General features: G+C 41.8%; 1 protein-coding gene across 3 annotated transcripts in view; it reads left to right on the forward strand.

Moving 5' to 3' along the window:
- The window catches only part of LOC136486528 (anthocyanidin 5,3-O-glucosyltransferase-like), a 159,618-nt gene that overhangs the window by 125,040 nt on the left and 12,952 nt on the right, over positions 1-21,626 (forward strand). Inside the window, exon 2 of one of the 3 annotated variants that reach the window (XM_066483441.1) lies at positions 19,319-19,491. The exons of the other annotated variants lie outside the window; for them this stretch is intronic. Coding sequence (XP_066339538.1) covers positions 19,319-19,335 — 17 coding nt within the window. The 3' untranslated portion in view covers positions 19,336-19,491. Of the gene's footprint in view, positions 1-19,318; positions 19,492-21,626 lie in introns of those variants that run through there. 3 annotated transcript variants of the gene reach the window in all.

The raw sequence follows: 21,626 nt of genomic DNA on the forward strand, positions 1-21,626 counted from the left end.
GGTTTTCCCTGTCTTCAGAACAAGTCTAATAAGAGGGAAGTTAAGGTGAACCCATGTTGTGAAGCTAATGTGGATAAGAATAGGAAGGCGGTCTCACCAGAGCTAGAATTGGGAAGCAATCAACATTCGAGTTCTACTACATTGTCCCATCCAGCTCCAATCCCTGGTCAGATAAACTCAGACTCTAAAGAGTCAGAAGTTTCTCAAGCTAAGATTACTCCACTCTTTTTACATGAGGTATGCATAGATGGGTGGACGATCACCTATAAGGAGTTTCAACCCTGAAGGATTAACCAAGCTAGAAAGCAATCCAGTCAAACAAAGATGAACCTTCAGAGTCGGCAAGCTGACAACACACCAAGCAACAATTCGGTGGAGTATGACATCATTAAAGATCCAGCTAAGAGAAAGTGTTATCATTGTCAATAGTAAGGACATTATGTTAAATTTTGCCCACAGAAGAATAAACAAATACACCATGGAAGTGGCCAGAGTCAGATCACTATAGGGTTGCCACTAGTAAGCGTCAGTGATACCCAACCCAAAAGAAGCATTTGGTCAGATTGACGAATGAAGAAGTCATGCTAGACTACCCAAGATCAACAAAGTGGAAGATGTGTTGCCCTCACTTTCATGCAATGTATGCTACCCTAGATGCCCTCAAAGCCACACCTTACTTAAGGAATAGGAGTTTGTGCCCTTTATGTAATAAAAACAATAGTATCGCAAGTTGAGTCAATGATTGAGTTGTGCACCTTTATTGCTTTGTTGAATTGTCATTATGCATATGATTGCATCTTTGTAATGACTTCAATGATCTTGTTGGGTGTTCCCACAATTTCATTTAGCTTATAGGCCTAAGGTATAAGGATTAATGAAAAAAATAGTTGGGTTATGGTTTTCTTCTGTTTTCCCTATCCTGCCATTTGGAGTAGTCTGCCCTCTTCGGCTTATGTCTCTGATTTTGGACGATCCGAAATCATGAGAAAATTCTAGACAATAGTAGACTTCAATATCTTTCTCAGACCACAAGAATCACCTGGTAGCTATTTTGGTTATGGAGTGATGAAAATCACAAGACGATGCACCTGTGCTGTCTAAAATCTAGAGTAATCTCTGTTGTGCACTATTTTCGACAACCTAAACTGCATAATTTGGAAAAGTGTTCTATAAGGAAGTTGTAGGGAATTTCATCAGCTTTCCTACGATATAAGCTACAACTTCATTGGATTAATCAGAATGAGAGTTATGATGGATTTACCGCGCTGCTATTTTCTAGTCCTGCGAGTGAAATTGAGTTGTCTGTTCACACCTGTGCACATGAGTTTCTTTGGGATGTCAGAATGCCCTTATGCTAGTTAATCCGTCTAGAAGAAGGTGCAAGCTATCCTGTTTGATCTTTTCTTAAGAGGGTAATCTAAGTGAAGGTGGTTTTGTAGATTCTAGCTCTCACTAGGAAGGAATCCTGCCAATTCTAATCCACCGTCACCTAATCCCCCAACTATAGAGTAAACTTTGATGATGCTGACTCAGTTATTACAGACTATTGCTCAAAGTGTGTTGAACAACCCACATCAAGCGCCACCTATTGACAAGCATGGTGAATTTAAGAAGGATCTGAATGCTCAAGGTGCCATATAAAGTTCAGTTATGCTCTCTAGCTCTCACTTGGAAGAATCGGTTAATCTGATAAGAAAGGTGTAGGGAATTTTGTATGCTTTCCAACAGTTTAAGTTGCAACTTTATTGGATAAACAGAACTCGAGATATGGTTGTTTTTCCTGCGCTGCTGTTTTCTGTCTATAGGAAGGATCATTTTTTCTTATAGTTACCTATATCCACAAGCTCTCTGGCATGTCAAAGGATGATAATACACCTTGAAGGAAGTTATAAGTTGGATGTTGGTGCCCCTATCGCATCTTTTATTAAGGGGGCTAACCATGATAAGAGTGTTGCGAGTTGGTGAACTACAAGGAGGTCAGATCTACATCAAGATTGATCTTCGAGCTAGCTATGGTAGAGAGTTTGATCTTCATGTACCTAAGATATAGACGTATACAATGAGTTGCAAGAATGCTCAATACTAAGATTAACTCTTAAGAAAATTGGTTTGGTTTTGATTTCTATTTAAAGCCCTTTCCTTGAAAGAAATTCTTCAAAAGATGTTGAAAAATGAATTTACAGCCTTTTGATTAAAAAAGAGTTGCTAAAGACTATATTTGAGACATTTCAAAAGTTTTGAATTTTGAAAGACTCTTTTGGTCATTCAAAAGAAAACAATTTGATTTGAACTACTTCATCCAAGGTTTAGTTAAAAAAAAGAGTTTGAAAGTATTTTATTTCTAAAACTTCAAAAGTTGAAAGTGGATTTAGATTTGAAAACCCACTTTGCTTTGAACAAAAAAAAGTGTAAAATGTTTTTGTTTGCTATTCAAAGTCTTATTCTAAAAACACTTTGAAAATGATTCAAAAATGCTTTTAAATGGGTTGTTTCGAAAAGACCAATTAAAAAATCAATTTGAGTTGTCTTGTTTCAAATTTTACTAGAAAGGTGTTCAAAATGCTCTGAAGATATTTTACAAAAGTTTGAAAAGTTTGATTCAAAGGTTTGCAACCTTTTGCATTTGGAAAATGGGCGCTTTTGGTTCTAAATTTGAATTAAGTTTGATTTCAAAATAAAATTTGAAAAGAAAAGGTTTGATTGATTTTAAAAGTATATTTCTAAAACTAGTCTTTCAAAAAGGGTTTGAATGATTTGAAAATTATTTGATTTGATCTCCCAAAAGGCTTACTCCAATAAGAATTTAAAAGTGTGGTGTAAATCTTTTATTGGACTTCAAAAAGAGAATGAAAATTGGAAACTTACTCTTTTCATTTCTAAAGAAGCTTTGAAATTTATTAGGTTTGATTTTAGAAGTCCCAAAAGAGTTCATTCAAAGTGATTTGAAAATAAAGTTCAAATGTTTCATTTGTTTTCTAAAATCTTGAAAATCCCTTGTTTAAAGTAGATTTCAAAAGAACCTGAGTTGATTTGTCTGCTCTTTATTTGAGATTTGATTGTAAAGTCAAGTTTTCAAAAGAGTTTAGAAAACAAAGCTTAATATGTTTCCCCAAGTCTCCAATGATTTGAAATGGTTGGGTTTATTTTAAAACCTTAAAAATATATATTCAAAAGTGTTTCAAAACATGGTTGAAATATTTTCTTGAGTTCTAAACATAAACCATATTCTATTTTGAAAGCTATTTCAAAAGGAATTGAAAAATAAAATTTGTTTGGTTTAAAGTCTTCCTTTTGAAAGGTAAAATCTTTCAAAATGAACCATAGAATTCAAAGTTCTGATTCAAGCAAAGCAAGATCTTTTGGAAGCTTAACATATGGATAATAAGATTCACTGGAACGAATTAAGAGAAGCAACAAGACTGGACTTGAAATGAGATGGAATAAGAATCTGCAAGAGTGTCCACATGATGAGTTCTCATACAACACAAGGTGAGAGTACCAAGATGGTGTTGCTCAAGGAAGTGAAGAAGATCTCAAGTTGAAATATACCTCACTACTTTGCTCTTCTTTTCCGAATCTCGAGGACGAGATTCATCTTAAGGGGGGTAGAATTGTAACACCCTAAAATTTGTAATTTTGAAAATAGGTTTAAAATGATTAATTTATGAATTTTTGTGTACATAAATATAGGAAAAAAACTTTTCATTAAATCAAAATTCATCATAAGGCTTATCAACATTTTTGTGCATTCATGCTGATGCATGCTTACTTTTGTGATGAGTGGTCTTGTCCAAAATTCAAAATAAATTCAAATGCTTTTGAAATGGTTTGAAGATAGATTTGAAAATAAAATTTAGAAAAAAATGTCCTCTCTCCTGCGCAGCACAGCGGCCAGGTCGGCCTGCTCCCGCTCCTCCCCGTCGGCCCACGCTGTGCTTCCTCTCCTCTTTCTCTTGCGCAGCCCGAGTGTCAAAGCAGTCCCAGCTGAGCCTTCCCCCTTCTCTTCTGAAAGGCCCATTCTAGGACGGTCTAGCCAGACATTCCCCTTCTCTTCCGAAAGGCCAATTCTAGGACGGTCTAGCCAGACAGTGCGCTCGCGCCCCACCTCTCTCATCACCAGCCGGGCCCGCGCTCTCACTCATTGATGAAGCGACCCCACCTGTCGGACGTCTCCTTCCTCCCGTATGCAAGACGGGCTCTGACCCGATGAAAATCCCCCGCCATCGACATATCCTCCATGGATTCTTGGCGTGCATGCCATGCCGTCCACCCCATAAATAGCCAAGCCCTAGTTCCCCGCCGCCTCCCTCAACCCTAGCGCCACTACTGCCTCTGCCTAGAGCTCACAAGGGCGCCGAACCCTAGCATGCAGTCGTTGCATGCGTCCCTATTGCCTTGCCACTCTACTGTCGGTCTAAGCCGCTCCCTAGCCTTCACACCTCGGTAAGGAAGCCCGGTGCCCCACTTTTGCCCTCTCTTCCTCCTTCTCTATCCATGCGCCATTGTCGAACCAACATTGGCCGCCAAATCGAGCTCATCGCCATATTCTTTCATCTTCTGCTTCAACCGGTACCCCCATCAAGTTCGTGAGCTCGAGATCTATCTCCCCATGCCATCCGTTGAAGCAATCGAGCTCTGATTAGAGTGCTTTTCATGTCTGTGTGTTCATAGTAACATGTAGAACATCTTTAAAACCTTTTTACTTACTGTTTCATATGTTTGGTGTACTGTTCTAATTTAGTTCTATTGTTGGCTTTGTGTATGATTGCATGAATGCTTGTGTGGTGTTCTATGATCTTGTCCAGTCGGTGAGTTTTACGTGGTGATCAAGAAGTAGTCCTTTGGAGGCTACGAGTCAATAGAAGAAGGATCAGAGGTTAAGGCAAGTGTAGCATGGGATTTTCCTTGTTGTCCTATACACCTTTAATCATTTAATTCATGCTACATGTGTCTACCTTGATTACCACTAAGGATTTCCTAGTACTTTGTTACCTTGTGCCTTGATTCCTATGGGTTATTGCATTGGGTAGTATGATGCTAGTGCTCAACTACAACCATGATCTTGTAACTTGACTAATGGAATATGCAATAAACATTAAAAGATGCTTTTTAGCAACATGGAACAAGGGGCTAGAGCATTGGGCTGTTTTTATGGTGCTCTAGATTCCTCTCCCCAAGGACTTATCTGTAAGTGATCATCCAGGACTTACAGTACAACTGTGAGGGCTACATGGCTCTAGCTTTAGCTCAGTATGAGGACCTTTTCTAGTTGTTAGTGGTTACCTTTATGGTGTATGAATGGCTTGATGAATCAGATATAGGACAACCTCTACTCTTATGTGTATAGCCGTGATGGAATTCTGCCATTCGACAGGGGGGTTCTTATATTTGTTTGCCGAGTGAATCTAATGGCCCTAACTTGTTAGACGAACCTTTGAAAGGCTTCATAGTGAACCCTACCGACCTTCCTTGGTAGTAGGTTAAGAGGCTCGTGACCTCGGGCGAAAGGGTAAATCATGACTCACAGTGAAAGTGTACAACCTCTGAAGAGTGTAAAACTGGTATATCAGCCATGCTCATGGTCACGAGAGGCCTTGGAACATTTACGGAATAGATGATGAACACTGATGATACTGATGATGAAGATGCTCACTAATGATTGTTGTTTATGCTATTCTTTATTCATGTTTACCTAATCATGTGTTTATGGGCTTGTGATAAACTTGTTGCTACTCAATTGCTAAAATCATGACTCGTTAAAAGCTAATTGCAGTTGAACCAGTGTCAGCCTTTTGAGCCTCATGAACCCCATGTTATATTTGTTGAGTACAACATATACTTACGCTTGCTTTATTTTTCTATTATTTGGATAAAAATCCCAGATGGGTACTAGATTGCTAGAGTTTGAAGAAGTTAGGCTTGTGATCAACCCATCAGTTGTCCCTATGGAATTGGAGTCTTCACCCAAGATCAGAGTTGTCTTTTCATTGTTTGCTGTCTAAGGTTATATCCTTTATACTAAGTACATTATATATTGAGCATCGTCTTTCGATATTACCCTTATTTATAGTTATATGTGAGATTTGACTTCCTGGACTCACATATGGTGTGTATCTGGTTTTGTTCTTAAAACCGGGTGCTATAGATAGATACCACATAACCAATGTAGGAATTCTTCTTTGGTTATTATCATCTACTGCTAAGGTGTTGTTTTCCTCTTCAACGTTATGAGAAGCGTCATTTTTCTTTCCGCCCTTCTTTCTCTTTTTCCCAGTGTTAGTACCTTCAATGCAGTTTTCGTTTACTTTGTATCAACTAGCTCCACAGTTTGGACACTTTGTTAGGTCTTTGAACACCCCACGATAAATGATACAATGGTCCGGACATGCATGTATTTGTTCCACACCCATCGTCAGTGGACTGATAAGCTTCTTCGCTTGATATGTGTTGGTAGGCACAAAGTTTGGCTTAGGAAGCACAACAGCCAATAGAGTCAATAGGTCGTTGAAGCTCCTATTGGACCAGCCACACTTAGCCTTCAAGATCAGTATGTTTAGCAGAAAACGTAGCAACGACCACCTTTTCTCACAACCCTTTTGCTCCTGGTACAAACGTTCTTCCCATGCCTTCCACACTGTCTCCAAGTTATCTAGCCCTTTCAATAGTAATTCTTGTTCTACGTGGCGCAACATGTCATCCAGGAAGTCTTCTTCTTCATCTTCTTCGTTGTCTTCACCATCATCCTCCCCACCACAGCCTTCTCCACCACCACTGCCTTCGCCACCACCACCACCTGCAGCGTCATCTCCTGGACCATCATGCATCATGACACGATGGGCATCGTCATCTTCCCTTACTTCTGGTGGATTTGTACATTCCATGTTGCCCGCTTTTGTACGTCTCTCACCATGATGATCCCAAATCTTGTAGTTCTCCATGAAACCCCTTCTTACCAAGTATGATCTTATCGTATTTGGATCTTGGCATACTATATGGTTCTGACAGTCAACACAGGGATAATATATATCCTTTGTCTGCTTAATTAATCAAAGCATGCCTTTTAGCTACTTCAATAAAACCATTCACATCTCGTATGTAGGAAGCTTCATGTCTTCTTTTCGTGTACATCCATGACCTGTCCATATGTACCCTTCAAAAATAAATTTTATATTTGCATGAAGATATCATTCGCATATAAATGTTGAAGCAATTGATGTCTAATTTTCTATACAAATATTACATTATTCTAGACCTAAAGCTTAAAAAATAATAAAGTAAATATAGAAATTAACTAGAGTTCATGTGAGCCAAAGTAAGTTGGGCAAAAATTAGTCTAATTTAAATTGCTAGGAAAAATAATAAAAAATCTAACATCATGCATATCTCTCTCTAGATCTCTAAGTGAAAGAAATGAACATAAAAAGTTTGAAAAGAGTTTAGGTATGCCACTATCTCACCTCTCAAACCCAACTCCTTCAAAGGTTCAAAGGGCAAAAACCTCCCCCTCTATTTTTGCTATTTCTCGCCCTCCAAATGAGCTAATGGTGCTCAACATGCATACTGTTCCGAGGAGGAAGAAGGGGTATTTAGGGGGGCCATTTTTAGGGGCGGTTGACTAAAGAGAACTGCCTCTGTTAATGCATCTGTAGGGGCAGTGTCGGTGCGGGACCCATGGGATACCCTGCAAGGAAGGGGGAAGATCTAGTCTAATTAGAATTCTTCCCCTGTAGTCTTAGTAGTAGTATTATTCTGTAATCCTACTAGGAACTCTCATTGTAAACCGACTAGGATTCTGACCTTCTGACTATATAAAGGAGGGCAGGGTTCCTAAGGAGGGGACTTTTGGACAATTGTACAACACAACACTTAACGATCAATCCAACGCAAAAAGGCTAACGCCAACTGGACGTAGGGCTATTACTCGATCATCGATCGAGGGTCCGAACCAGGATAAATCGACTGTCTCTTGCGTTAACCGTCGAGTTCCGCATACGCTGAAGCCCGAACATACTGCCCCAGGGACCCCCATGGTAGACTATCGGTGGTCAAACATCGACAGTCAGTTCTCTTAATGAACCATTTTTGAAAATAGGTCACTTTTAGAGACGGTTTTGTAAAGAGGACCGCCTCTGAAGATCCATTTTCAGGGGTGGTTCTCTTAATGCAACCGCCCACCGCCTCTAAAAATGGACGTCTATTAGAGGTGATTTTCTTAATAGAACCGCCCCTGAAGATGGATCTTCAGAGGTGGTCACGGAGCTATAGTGCTCACCGGCACGGTTAGAGGCGGCGTGTTAGTTGAACCATAGAAAAGGGTGGTGTCACTAAAAATGATTCTTGTAGTAGTGATATAATCTAGGGTCTATGTGAATATCTAGTCATAAATCAACACAAAGTAGTGGACAATCATAATAAGTCATCTCAAATGAATTTCACTTAATTTTGCTAAATGATATGGTGTAAGAGCATCTCCAAGAGAGTCTTTATATCCTTCTTAATTTAGGGATTTTGGCAAAAAAATACCCTCCAAATCTTTAATTTGATCTCCAAATATAAACCTCTTCTGTTCCATATTTTGTGCTAGCTAAAGATGGAGAGTAGGAGGATGGCTTCGTAGACTAAGAAAAAAAGATATAGAAAAGCTACCAGAGGGTACAAAGATATAGAAATCGAATTTTTACTCAAATAACTCTCCAAATGATAATTTAGAGATTAAATTTTAGAAATAGTTTTGGAGATGAACGTGTGACTTTTAATTTTATGGTCAAACTTTGGATATAACGAGTTAGTGATATCGGGTACCTATATAGTAGTTTTGTTATTATCGAATCATATTGAATATAAATCATTGTGGTAGGATTGGACTTTGGATTTGTTTCTCATAGATTTTAATTGGATTTGTCCATGTGTAACTATAAGACATATTCCCACCTTGCCCCGCCCGTGGAAACCTCCGCACACAGGAACCCTCGCGGCTGGGACGGGACTCAGTCTTCCTCCGATCTGATCGTTTTTCCCGTCCCGTAGCGTCGGCGCTCACAACCTGTTGGACAGGATGCGTCCAGAGAAAAAGGGCAAGCACGTGCCCGTGGCGAGCGACAGCGGCGGCGGCATAGATATGCTTCTAGACGTCATCCTCGAGCACATCCTCGGCTTCCTGCCTGCAGAGGAGGCCGGCCGGACGTCCGTGCTAGCAAGGCGCTGGCGCCACCGGTGGAAGTTCGCCACGGCCCTGAACGTCACGTGCATCATCGACTAGCCCTTTGGCATGAACTGGTTGAAGGGATGCCAGAAGGCTGTCGACGATATGCTGCGCCTCCGCGGGCTCGTGCCTCTTGAAGTATGTCACCTCAGGTTTGCTTGCTTCTACGAGGACGTTGACGTGCTCTGCTTGAATCGCTGGGTCCAGCATGTCGTGATGTGTCAAGTTCAGAGGTTCAGGCTCGAGAACTTTTACACCGGTGAGCGCTTTCGGCTGGATGACCTGCCTCTCGTGTCACGGCACTTGACCAGGCTAGAGGTCATTGGCATAGTGTTAGAAAATTATTTCTTTGACTTCTCGAGCTGTCCATCGCTACGACATCTCGATATTGCCAATTCCAAAAATATCTCGTCACAGTCCATGAAAAGCCTAAGCTTCACGAGTTGTGGTTTCAACACGGAGTTTAGCACTCTTATTCATGTCCCAAGTCTTGTGTCACTGAACCTAGATAGCCATCTGTACAGGCCTCCTGTTCTTGGGAGCATGCCATCATTGAAGAAGGCATTTGTGAGAGTTCCCATTGACGAGTATTGTGGTGATGACGGTAGTGATGCGTTGGATTGTTACTGTTATAACATTATTATAGAGCACAACCAGTGATCTATTCTGGATGGCCTATCAAATGCTGAGAATTTGGCATTGCTATCTGAAACGACAATGGTACGCTACACTTTCATATTTACTGGTTGTTCCTCTGTCCTATTTGTGCTCCCTTGTGGACATTCACAAAGTTGTTCAGCAATTGGCTTCTTCATCATATTCAGACTGAGACTGAGTATTATTACATCCCTTTTTTTTTTGTCTGCATTTCGTCCAGTTTATTTTTGAAATGGATTTGAAACGGTTTAGCAACTTAAAGACTCTGCTACTCAATGATAGCTGGTGTGTGGCTCCTCTTTTCCTTGCCCTAACTTGCATTCTCAAGCACTCCCCAGTCCTAGAGAAGCTCACACTTGAACTTAAATCCAGGGTATGTAAGTGTTTCTAAATGAATTTCTTTTTGTCTTGTGGAAGTAATTTATTATGCATTTGTTTATTAAAATTTGTGAAATTCTTTTGTTTCCTATAGGGGCCCGAACACAAAGTGGAAATAATTGGAGGATGCCATCCAATGGACGGATCAACTACAAAGCTAGAGCACCTCAAGACAATCGAAGTCAAATGTGAAGTGGTTGATGAAGAAGTTCACAAAGTTTTGCAGTTCCCATGTACATTTAACTTTTGTAAGTGAACTGTAGACACTCTTGATTCTATATCCATATCGCTGAAATTTGCTTTAATATATATGTGTAAACAAGAATTGGACCAAATCAATCCTTTGTTACAAAAACATAGAATGGATTTAGTACATAGATGGATTGAGAACTTGTAACCCAATGCTGCATTTGGTGACAATGATTTGCAGATGGGACATAAGGAATCCAATCCATTTTGTTGGGTAGTGTTATTTACGAAAGTTATACAAACAGGTGTTTAATTTTTTCCCTTTGTAATAAACTAAACATAATATCATCATATGTTGATAGTTCAGCATATTTTAACTCTTTTAGAACAGTAACACATATTTTAATAGAAGTCCTCGGAGCAATTTGAAAGACATAACTGTCATGTTCAATAGTTTTCTTGAATTTAGTACCTGCTTTGTCCTCATTCCCAGAAACTTTGTTTGATTTTCCTTCTGCATGCCACTTGCATATTTCTGAATGGAAAATGTAGTTACCACTCTTTTGAACCCTTCTAGTCTTGTAATTTTGACCTGTTCACCATGTACTATTCATGATGCATTGTAACACCCTAAAATTTGTCTCTTTTGAAAGTAGGTATAAAATGATTTATTTCTGAATTTTGTGCTCATAAAATATAGGAAAATAAATTTTTTCATTTAATTAAAATTCATCATAAGGTTTAGCAATATGTTTGAGCATACATGCCGTTGCATTTGATTTATTTGGTTGAGTGGTTTTGATTGAAAATTCAAAATGGTTAAAATTGCTTTTGCAAGTGAAATTAAAAATGGCTTTGAAGTAAAAGAAGAGAAAGAAAAGAGAATAAGAAAATAAAAGAATTTAAAAAGGTGTACAATTTATTTTTTTAAACTTACCAAAATTTCTCAGTTCACTTTGAATTGAAAGTATAATTTAAATGATATTTAAATTTGGTTTTGATTCAAGGTTCAAATGAATTTAAAACCCATTTGAAAAAGTATTAGGAAAATCAATTTGAAAAAATTTGAGCAAGCCTTGCTTCTGGCCCATGGTTTTCTTCAGCCTGGCCTTCTCCTCCCCGCCCGAATTCCTGCTCCTCTCCCTCTGCTCGGCCCAGCTCGGCCTTGCGCATCCCGCCGGCCCAGCTGGCCGTTGGCCTTCTCCTCTCCTCCCCTCCCAGGCCGAAGCCCAGGTCACCTCGCTCCCTCCCACGCCGCTCCGCACGGCCTAGCTCCGCTTGGCCCAAGTCGCGCCGCACGGCGTGAGTCCCTTCTCCCTCCTACCCGCTGACGCGTCGCCGCCGTCCATGTCCGCTACGCCTCGGTGCCGTGCCGCCCAAGCCGCCTCGACTCCCATAAATACCGACCGCGCCGCGCCGCCTCCCTACTCAGCCCTCGAGCGCCCGCAGCCACCTTCGCCAAGCCGCCTTTGCTCTAGCGAGCTCGCGCCGCCGTCCGCCGTCGCCAGCCAAGCACAACGCCCGCCTTGCTCTTTCTCTGCCGCCGAGGTATCCCTAGGTGAGCTCGCCTCAACCTCCTCTTCCACCCCGTGCCTTTCCCGTTGAAAATCATGCACCATAGGCCATTTTCGAGTCTCGCCGACGTGCTCTGTCGCCGGCCATGGCGCGCCACCGCGCCGGCTCTACTATTCTAGCCAGCCGCGCCCCTTCTTCCCTCCCCATCTTCTAATCTAAGCCGGTCAGTGAAGATCCAACGGCCTCCAGTTGTTGATACCCCTTCGCGTGGCCATCTTTCTAAAGAGCCCCCTAGTTTTCTAAAATAGAACCTGCGGTCCAAAGCGTAATCACATATTACGTTTTCTTCTTTGGAAAGCGTAGTTTCGTCGGTTTAGATCCAAAATACGTTTTCAGTTAATTATAGTTTTGCCACTATTTTCTTTAGGCCATAACTTCTCCATTTAGCGTGCTTACGCTTGCTTTATTTTTCTTTGGAAATCGGTAGATGCATCTTTTTCACTGAAGCTCCGATTAGCGTGCTTTTTGTGTCTCTGTGTTCGTAGTGAGACATAGATTCGTTTTACAAATTTTTCATCTTGATTTTATGATTGGTGTACTATTCTCATTTAGATCTATTGTTTGCTTTGTGTATGATTGTATGGATGCTTGTGTGGTGCTTTATGACCATGTCCAGTCGGTGAGATATACGTGGTGATCAAGAAGAAGAAGAAGAACGTTGAAGATTAAAGCTTATCGAATAATCGATGTTTTAAGGCAAGTATAGTATGGGACCATCCTTGTTGCCTATACACCCTTAATCATTTAATTCATACTACATGTGTCTACCTTGACTGCCACTAAGGATTTCCTAGTACTTTGTTACCCTGTACCTTGATACCTTTGGGTTATTACATTGGGTAGTATGATGCTAGTGCTCAACTACAACCATGATCTTGTAACTTGACTAATGTAATATGCAATAAATATTAAAAGATGTTTTTAGCAACATGGAACAAGGGGGCTAGAGCATTAGGCTATTTTATGGTGCTCTAGATTCCTCTCCCTAAGGACTTATCTGTAAGTGATCATCCGGGACTTATAGTACAACTGTGAGGGCTATATGGCTCTGGCTTTAGCTCAATATGAGGACCTTTTCTAGCTTGTTAGAGGTTACCTTTATTGATGTAAGAATAGCTTGATGAATCGGGTATAGGACAACCTCTACTCTTATGTGTATAGCCATGATGGAATTGTGCCATTCGACATGGGGGTTCCTATATCTGTTTGCTGAGTGAATCTAATGGCCCTAACTTGTTAGACGAACCTTTGAAAGGCTTTATAGTGAACCCTGCCGACCTTCCTTGGTAGTGGGTCAAGAGGTTGGCCGCCTCGGGCGAAAGGGTAAATCACGACTCACAGTGAAAGTGTACAACCTCTACAGAGTGTAAAATTGGTATATCAGCCATGCTCACGGTCACGAGCAGCCTTGGAACCCTTACGGAATAGATGATGAACACTAATGATATGGATGATGAAGATGCTCACTAATGGTTAATTGTTTATGCTATTCATTAATCATGTTTACCTAATCATGTGTTTATGGGCTTGTGATAAACTTGTTGCCACCCAATTGCGAAAAGATGACTCATTAAAAGCTAATCGCAGTTAAACCAATGTCAGCCTTTTGAGCCTCATGGACTCCATGTTATATTTGTTGAGTACGACATGTACTTACGTTTGCTTTATTTTTTCAATTATTTGGATAAAAAATCCGGATGGGTACCAGATTGCTAGTCTGGAGGAGTTAGGCTTGTGATCAACTAGTCAGTTGTCCCTATGGAATTGGAGTCTTTCCCCGAAGATCGGAGTTGTCTTTCCGTTGTTTGCTGTCTAAGGTTATATCCTTTATACTAGGTACGTTATATATTGAGCATTGTCTTTTGATATTACCCTTAATTGTAGCTATATGTGAGATTTGACTTCCTGGACTCACATATGGTGCGTATCTGGTTTTGTTCTTAAAACCGGGTGCTACATGCATGTAGCACCATCTCATTGTTCATGTATAACCTGTCAGTGCCTGATTAGTTTGAAACTAGAGATAAATATTTATTAGATAACTTTCCCTAGTTTAGATATTATTGTTTGTATACTTTTGCATACTTTTATGTTATTAGAGAGTAACTCTGATCTCATCACTTATTTCATTGCATGTGACAGCATTTTAAGTTTCTTTGTCAACTAGCTGAATGTTTTTACTCTGCATGTATAGCATCTCTATCTAACCTTATTGTACCTTTTGATTATTGTATGTGGTTTCATTTTCAAGTAGACTTGCAAAAAAATGGTCTACTGGTGAATCTAGCTAGTGTCCCTTGAAATTCAGAGGATTTAAGACTGATAAAGTTTCAGTAGGTTGCCAGCAGCTGTCGTCCTGCTGATTCCAGTCATTGGATTTCGCGGACATGACAATATTATTTTCTTTTATAACTTATTCTTGTTGAGTCGAACCTTCATTGTGTCATTTTATTACTTCTGTACCCTTTTTGTAAATTACTGGAGCTCAATCTTGCATGGATGTCAGCTGAAAACTTATATTCTAGCAAAAGCAATCTTGTACATGTACATGTATAGCAAAAACAATCTAGTGTGCTTAAAATCATGTTTTTGTTACATCCATGGGTGCATATATACATGAACCTTACTCTTGCAGTCCCGGTTCCATCATCGTCCGTGCTGTAGGGAGGTGATCCTACTAGAGGGAACAGATAGTGAATGGCCCACACACGCAGATTAATTCTGATTATGGGCTTATGGCACCAGTGGGTAACACTATACAATACACACATAGTTTCATTCCTCTAGTAAATGTGTGCTTTTCTCTCTATAGACTTGATTAATTTTATTTCATTATATGCCTGGTTTCTAATTAGTTGTTGGATTCCATTTACATTACATTTGTTGCAGCCCTGCTGCCTCACCAGTGGCAAATCCCTTGCTAAGCCTTCTTCTTAACATCAAGGGTAACAACCAAATCCTCAAAAGAGATGTACATGGCCCTCATGTTCCTTCAAGGAGACAAATGTTGAATAGTCTCCTATTCACTCACTTGAAGTGCACCAGCTCTATGATGATAGAACTTTTAAAAAACTTTTTACGTTTTAAAACAATAAGTTGGACATAAAATCAACGATAATTGGCCCCGTTCGGCTTACCCCATATTCGGCTTGTTCGGTTTGTTTTTTCAGCCGGAACAGTGTTTTTCTCTCACAACAATTCAGCCAGAACAGTGTTTTTCAGCCAGTTTCAGCCAAGATTCAGACCAGCGAATGGGGCCAATGCTACAAACAGGACGTCCGACGCCAGCGACTCCCTCTAGACGGACGCGTGGCATGATGTGCACCACAACTTTGACTCCCTCCGCCTCTTATTCTCATCCGGACACCGCTAGCTCACTCTGCTCGGCCTTCTCCCACCGCGCCCAGACCTTGCGCCGCTCGCTCGCTCTGGCGCCGTTGTGCGCGCCACCCGCACCTCGCTGCTCGTTTGGGCCGTGTGTTGTGTTGCCCACCAAGCTAGGCCAAGGTCGGTGCTGGTGGCGTTGGCTGGTGGTGGTGCTCGCGCGCGCCGCTGGTGGTGCTCGTGTGCCGCCGCTCGCCGCTGGCTCCGACCTCGATGGCTAGAATCGACCGGCCCAGGCTTCAGTTGTTTGAAAGGTTACAATTAGTTCTTATGGATGTTGCAAAAGTAGATCGGGGATGTTGCACATGCTGTAAGTGGTTCAGAGGCATGTTACAAGCATTTGTTCAAAATGTTTAATTTATTCTAGACGTATATTGCAAGCGTTTTGATCCGGATGTTTGCATATGTTTCACACATATGTTGCAGCAACATGTTCCATATGTTTCATCTGTTTCAGACGTATGTTGCAAGTGCTTAAAACTGGATGTTGGATATGTTACAATGACTATATTGCAAGTGTATGTTTCAAATGTTTTATTTGTTTCAATCGTATATTGCAATTGTTTCATCTTAGCGTTGCAAAAGTAGATCTCAATATAGGGCTGTTTAGCGAGGAAGAGAGAGCTAGTGAGGGAGCCATGGCGGTGTCGGTTGTAAGCTGGTGGCAGCGCTCCACCGGAGGACAAGCAGGCGTCGGCGCTGGCTCACGCGGCCCGTCCCAGTACAACATGTTGCCTCCGCTGGCGCTGTCGGAGGTCCTGGAGTTGAAGCTTGTGGCATCTTCCAGTGCGACAGAGATGCAGACCCTAGCTATGGAGGTGACGTGGGCACGACGAGGTTGAGATCCCCTACGGGTGCGGCAAGTGGGCAGGCTCCCCTGTTATCTGGGCGCAGCGGACGCTCTATTACACGGGGGACGGGACAGGTGCAGCGGAGCTACGTCCGAACACGGTCCTGGGACGGACGTCTTGGCGCTAGTTATTCCCTAAAAACAATAACTTGGACTTTCAATAGAGCCTCTATCACAATAAGTTGGACTTGACGTTCCTTCAATGATAGAACGATTGCCAAACATCCTTATTACACACTTGTGCTAAACAATATGGATTTTTTTTAAAAAAAGTTTTGTTTAGTGTTTTCTTAAACACCAAAAGGTAAATTGTCAATCACCTACCATTTAGCCATTAGTTGACTAAACGTTCATTTAAACAGGAATATGGGATAAATGATCTATTAAATGAAAATACCATACCACTGTGTACTGGTTACACGGTCACGGTGTTTAAAAGAGCTAAATGGCCATTTAAACGACAATTAAGTTAGCAAAAACCAACATGGTAGAATGTTCCTCATTAACTTGTTATGAAAACAATTTTAGCTTTACTAGTGAAACTGATTTATGGAACGGAAGAAAAAAAAACTGCTTCAGTAGTGAAACTAACAGGCTCTTAATGGAAATCATTTTCCTTTAAAAAAATCAGGTTCACTGCCATTTACACAAGTCTCTCTCAAATGTTTTTTTTCTTTGCAAAACGGCCTGTTCATCTTCTTCTTCACCCCGCTCTTGCCTCCCCAGCCCTCACTCGTACAGTACTCCTCGCAACCTGAAATTCGTGCAGATCCTTCCACCCCTTGCCTCCTGTTTTGTTGTTTCAAATCAACAATGGGAAAGAAAAATCGAGTCTGCTCATGAGCCAGTTTGCTCTGACGAGCAAGCCACGTGTCATTCCACGTTCTTGCTGCAGACCACATCTGAAGCCGCGTGGCGAGGAGATGCCATACAAGTATCTTAATATATAATGCCACTAGAACTTAGCAAATTATACCTTGCAAAACAGCAAATCTGAAATCTCTCCTCTCTCTCAATACCTTGTAAAATGTGAGTTCTTACCATGTAATGCCATAATAAGTAGTGCTACTAGAGTACTAGTGCACAACATAAAGTAGCAAAATAGCAAATCTGAAATCTCTCCTCTCAATAGCAACATATTAGTCTCTAATGACATTACAACTTAATTACTAATGACACAACGCCCAACTTTTGGCTCTCATCTCTCAGTATCCATCATCATCATCATCAAACTCATTGGCATTGTTAGTAGCATCCAAGCATCCTTGAATCTTTTTTCTTAGTTCAGTGCCAGCCTCTGGACATGGAATCACATCCCTATAGCCACCAGCTAGATGCTTCTTTAACCTTTTAATTCCTCCTATAATCCTCTTGTTGCAGAGCTTACATGTCACCTTATGTCGCTCATTAAGGTCTGCCCAATAGCCATAATCCCGTCCTAGATCATTTGAGTGTGGTGGTCTAAGGTTTGGATCATTCTTGGGATCGTATGCAGCTGGATTTTCCAGGTGTTGCCTTGTTGGCTGTAGAGCAGAGAAGAGTCAAGCACAACCGAAGAAACAGAGCACAGGAACGAGATGCAGAACATAGAGTCCACACAGCAGAGCAGAGGAAGGAGGCAGAAAAGGGCGCGCCGAAGGGGAAGGGCGGATCAGGTGTGTGTGTGGTGTGGGGGGGGGGGGGGGGGGGGGTCGGAACACTAGCCATCAACAAGTGCATTTCGCTCCAGAAAGATTATTCTGGTGCCACTCAATGCAAGGTAAACGACTACATGAACTGAATATTAAAAGTAGTGCAAATTGTTATATGATTCATATATGCAGACTTGTATGAAAATGGTAAAAAAAGGAATGTTAGCTATAGCTGAGGTAACATTTAACAAAGAACTGAGCGTAGCTCAGCTGGTTGGGCTCCTTGTGGCAGAACCTCCCTACCCGGGTTCAAGTCCTCGACATATATGGGAGCACGCATTTTCCCGGATTTATTCCAGGATTAACGGCGCTATTCTTTCAGTGGTAGGCGACGGGAGGGGGGGCGGGTGGTGTTGCGATGGATGAAGGCCAGACAGCGCCGCCAGCTTCCAGGTGCTCCCGCCGCCCTCTTCTCTTCACCTCTCTCCTCTCTTTCCCTCTCCCTCTGACTCTATCTTCCGGGCGACGGATGAAGGCGGGCAGCCGGAGATGTAGGCGCGGGCGCGACTTTCCCTCCCCCGCGCGGCCGCGCTGCATGCGCAGCCCCCGGCTTTCCTGCCCCCCGCGCGCAACTGTCTCTCCCGCGCCTATGCACTTTCCCTCCCGTGCGCACAATCTGCGTGGTTTCCTCCTGCGCTCCCACGCGCGTGGCGTCCCAATGCCTTGGCGTGCAAGGCGACGCCATACGCAAGGAACTCGTGGCGAGCCCAAAGCCATGGTTCAAAAAAACGCCCGGACGCCAAGGTGACGCCTTAATAACTCAGATATAACTTTACCCAGTTTAGATATTGATTATTATTTGAAATTGAAAGGTTCCAGATTGTACTCACTAAAGCCAGCTAGAAAAAAAATCTTAGTGTGTCCCATCCAAAGTTCTCTGATTCTACTTCCAGCATGAACCTCTGCTTGAGAACCCAGATCTCTTTTATGACAATGCCATGTTCTTTAGCAATCCATTGCCCACCAATGCTGTTGTCTGCTTGCCCTTTTTTATTTTTGTTCCCTTTGCCCACGAGTTGGCTATTTGCCTTTGATGCAAGCCATATTGTTTAATTGATTGCTTTATTTTAAACATCTGATATCACAAAAAGAACATCGATTTTCATCAGGAGGAAATATATGTAGATGCACAGTTGTCATGGCTTAAGTGTAACGGCATGTGTGTTCAGACGATTATAAAATAATATTACTGTTTATCAAATAATTATTAGTATTTTGGCAGACTTTTATTTCATTATAGCGTGACTCTGAGATAATTTATAGTACAAGCTGTTGGACAAGTTCGTCATTTATTGATTACATGTGCCAACATTTTAGGTTTCTTTGTCAAGTAGCTGAGTGTTTTTACTCTGCATATCACATCTCTATCTGAACTTATTGTACCTTGTACAGGTTTCATTTTCATGTAGACATGCAAAAAATGGGCTGATGGTGGATCTAGGGTCCCTATAATTCAGAAGATTAAGGCAGATAAAGTTTCACTAGGTTGCAGCTGCTGTCGTCTGTTGGTATCTACTGCTGATTCCAGTCATTGGAATGCGTAGACATGACAATATAATTTTGTTCTATAACTTGCGTTGTTCTTGCTGAGCCTTCATGATGTCATTTTACTTCTAGTGCACATTTTTTTTATTTACTCAGCATTCAAAAGAAACGTATATTATCGGAGCTCAATCTCGCATAATCTAACCTGATAACTTGATCAATCTGGTTCGAATTCAAGTCAGACCTTGAATATGTTTCTATTTCTTTACATGAATGTGTGCTGTCTTCATTCCACAGAGCAAAGGGAGTATATTGAATGGCAACTGCGCACTAGCAGTGATGTTATTGTTACTACACCTGCGCACTAGCACCCAAAATGACGTGTGATGTTCTTGTTACATGCATGGGTGTGAACATGAATCTTACACGTTTAGTCCCGATTCCATCATCCGATCCGTAGGGAGGTGATCCTAAAATAGGAAAAAATTGTTAGGGTCCAGCAAACACAGATTAAGTATTTGATTGTATGGGCTTATGACAGTAGTGAGTACTGCTATAATGTAACCCATATGGGTCTTATTCCTCTTGAAATCAATATGTGATGGTGTTTCCATAGAGGGATATATGCCAAGGTTTTAGTTGTTTGAATTCCATTTACATTGGTTTTGTTGCAGCCCTGTTGCATTGCATTGCACTTGATCGTCAGATGGCCTCACTGATGAATCCCTTGCCAAGCCTTCTTCTGTACAACAAGGGTAACCAACCAAATCCTCAAAAAGAGATGTGGTATCTCCTGTTGCTTCAAGAAGGAGAAAATTGTGGAATAGTCTTATATATTAGCCACAGAGTTGAAGTGTATCAGCAATGTCACAAGTTGGACTTCACATGCCTTCACTGAATGAACGGTTGTCAACCATCCATACAATATAGTACCTATATATACTGTCCTTATTATGTGTTTTAGTAGACTTTTTTTTTAAAGTTATGTTAGAGCACAGCAACGCCATCAAAACAGCACCAATCCTAGTCATATGCATGTTAGCAAAACCCAGCATAGGAAAAGAAAAACTAAGGGAGTGTTGTTCTTCACCATCTTAGGGCACCAATGGAAGCCTTCTTATTCATCAGTGAGGCCATCATGCATTGTTCATGTTCAGTCATCATGCTTGCTAGTGCATTGTTCATGTTCAATCATCATGCTTGCTAGTGCATTGTTCATGTTCAGTCATCATGCTTGCTAGTGCATTTTCATGTTACATCCATGCATTGTTCATGTTCAGTCATCATGCTTGCTAGTGCGAGATTTATCTCAAAAAAAAAAAGAAAGGGATCGGAACACTAGCCACCAACAAGTGCATTTCACTCCGGAAAGATTATTCTGGCTGCCCTCAATGCAAGGTAAACGACTACATGAACTGAATATTAAAAGTAGTGCAAATTGTTATATGATTCATATATGCAGACTCGTATGAAAATGGTGAAAAAAAGGAATGTTAGCCATAGCTGAGGTAACATTTAACAACGAACTGAGCGTAGCTCAGCTGGTTGGGCTCCTTGTGGCGGAACCTGCCTACCCGGGTTCAAGTCCTCGACATATATGGGAGCACGCATTTTCCCGGATTTATTCCTGGATTAACGGCGCTATTCTTTCAATGGTAGGCGACGGGGGGAGGGGTGTTGCGACGGATGAAGGCCAGACGGCGCCGCCTGTTTCCAGGTGCTCCCGCCGCCCTCTTCTCTTCACCTCTCTCCTCTCTTTCCCTCTCCCTCTGACTCTATCTTCCAGGCGACGGATGAAGGCGGGCAGCCGGAGATGTAGGTGCGGGCGCGACTTTACCTCCCCCGCGCGGCAGCGCTGCATGCGCAGCCCCCGGCTTTCCCGCCCCCCCGCGCACAACTGTCTCTCCCGCATCTGTGCACTTTCCCTCTCGTGCGCACAATCTGCGTGGTTTCCTCCTGCGCTCCCGCGCGCGTGGCGTCCGCCTGGAGCAACTCAATGCCTTGGCGTGCAAGGCGACGCCATACGCAAGGAACTCGTGGCGAGCCCAAAGCCATGGTTCAAAAAAACGCCCGGACGCCAAGGTGACGCCTTAATAATTCAGATATAACTTTACCCAGTTTAGATATTGATTATTATTTGAAATTGAAAGGTTCCAGATTGTACTCACTAAAGCCAGCTAGAAAAAAAATCTTAGTGTGTCCCATCCAAAGTTCT

Source organism: Miscanthus floridulus, chromosome 10 (genome assembly GCF_019320115.1).
Source record: "Miscanthus floridulus cultivar M001 chromosome 10, ASM1932011v1, whole genome shotgun sequence".
In the NCBI taxonomy this organism is placed as follows: Eukaryota; Viridiplantae; Streptophyta; class Magnoliopsida; order Poales; family Poaceae; genus Miscanthus; species Miscanthus floridulus.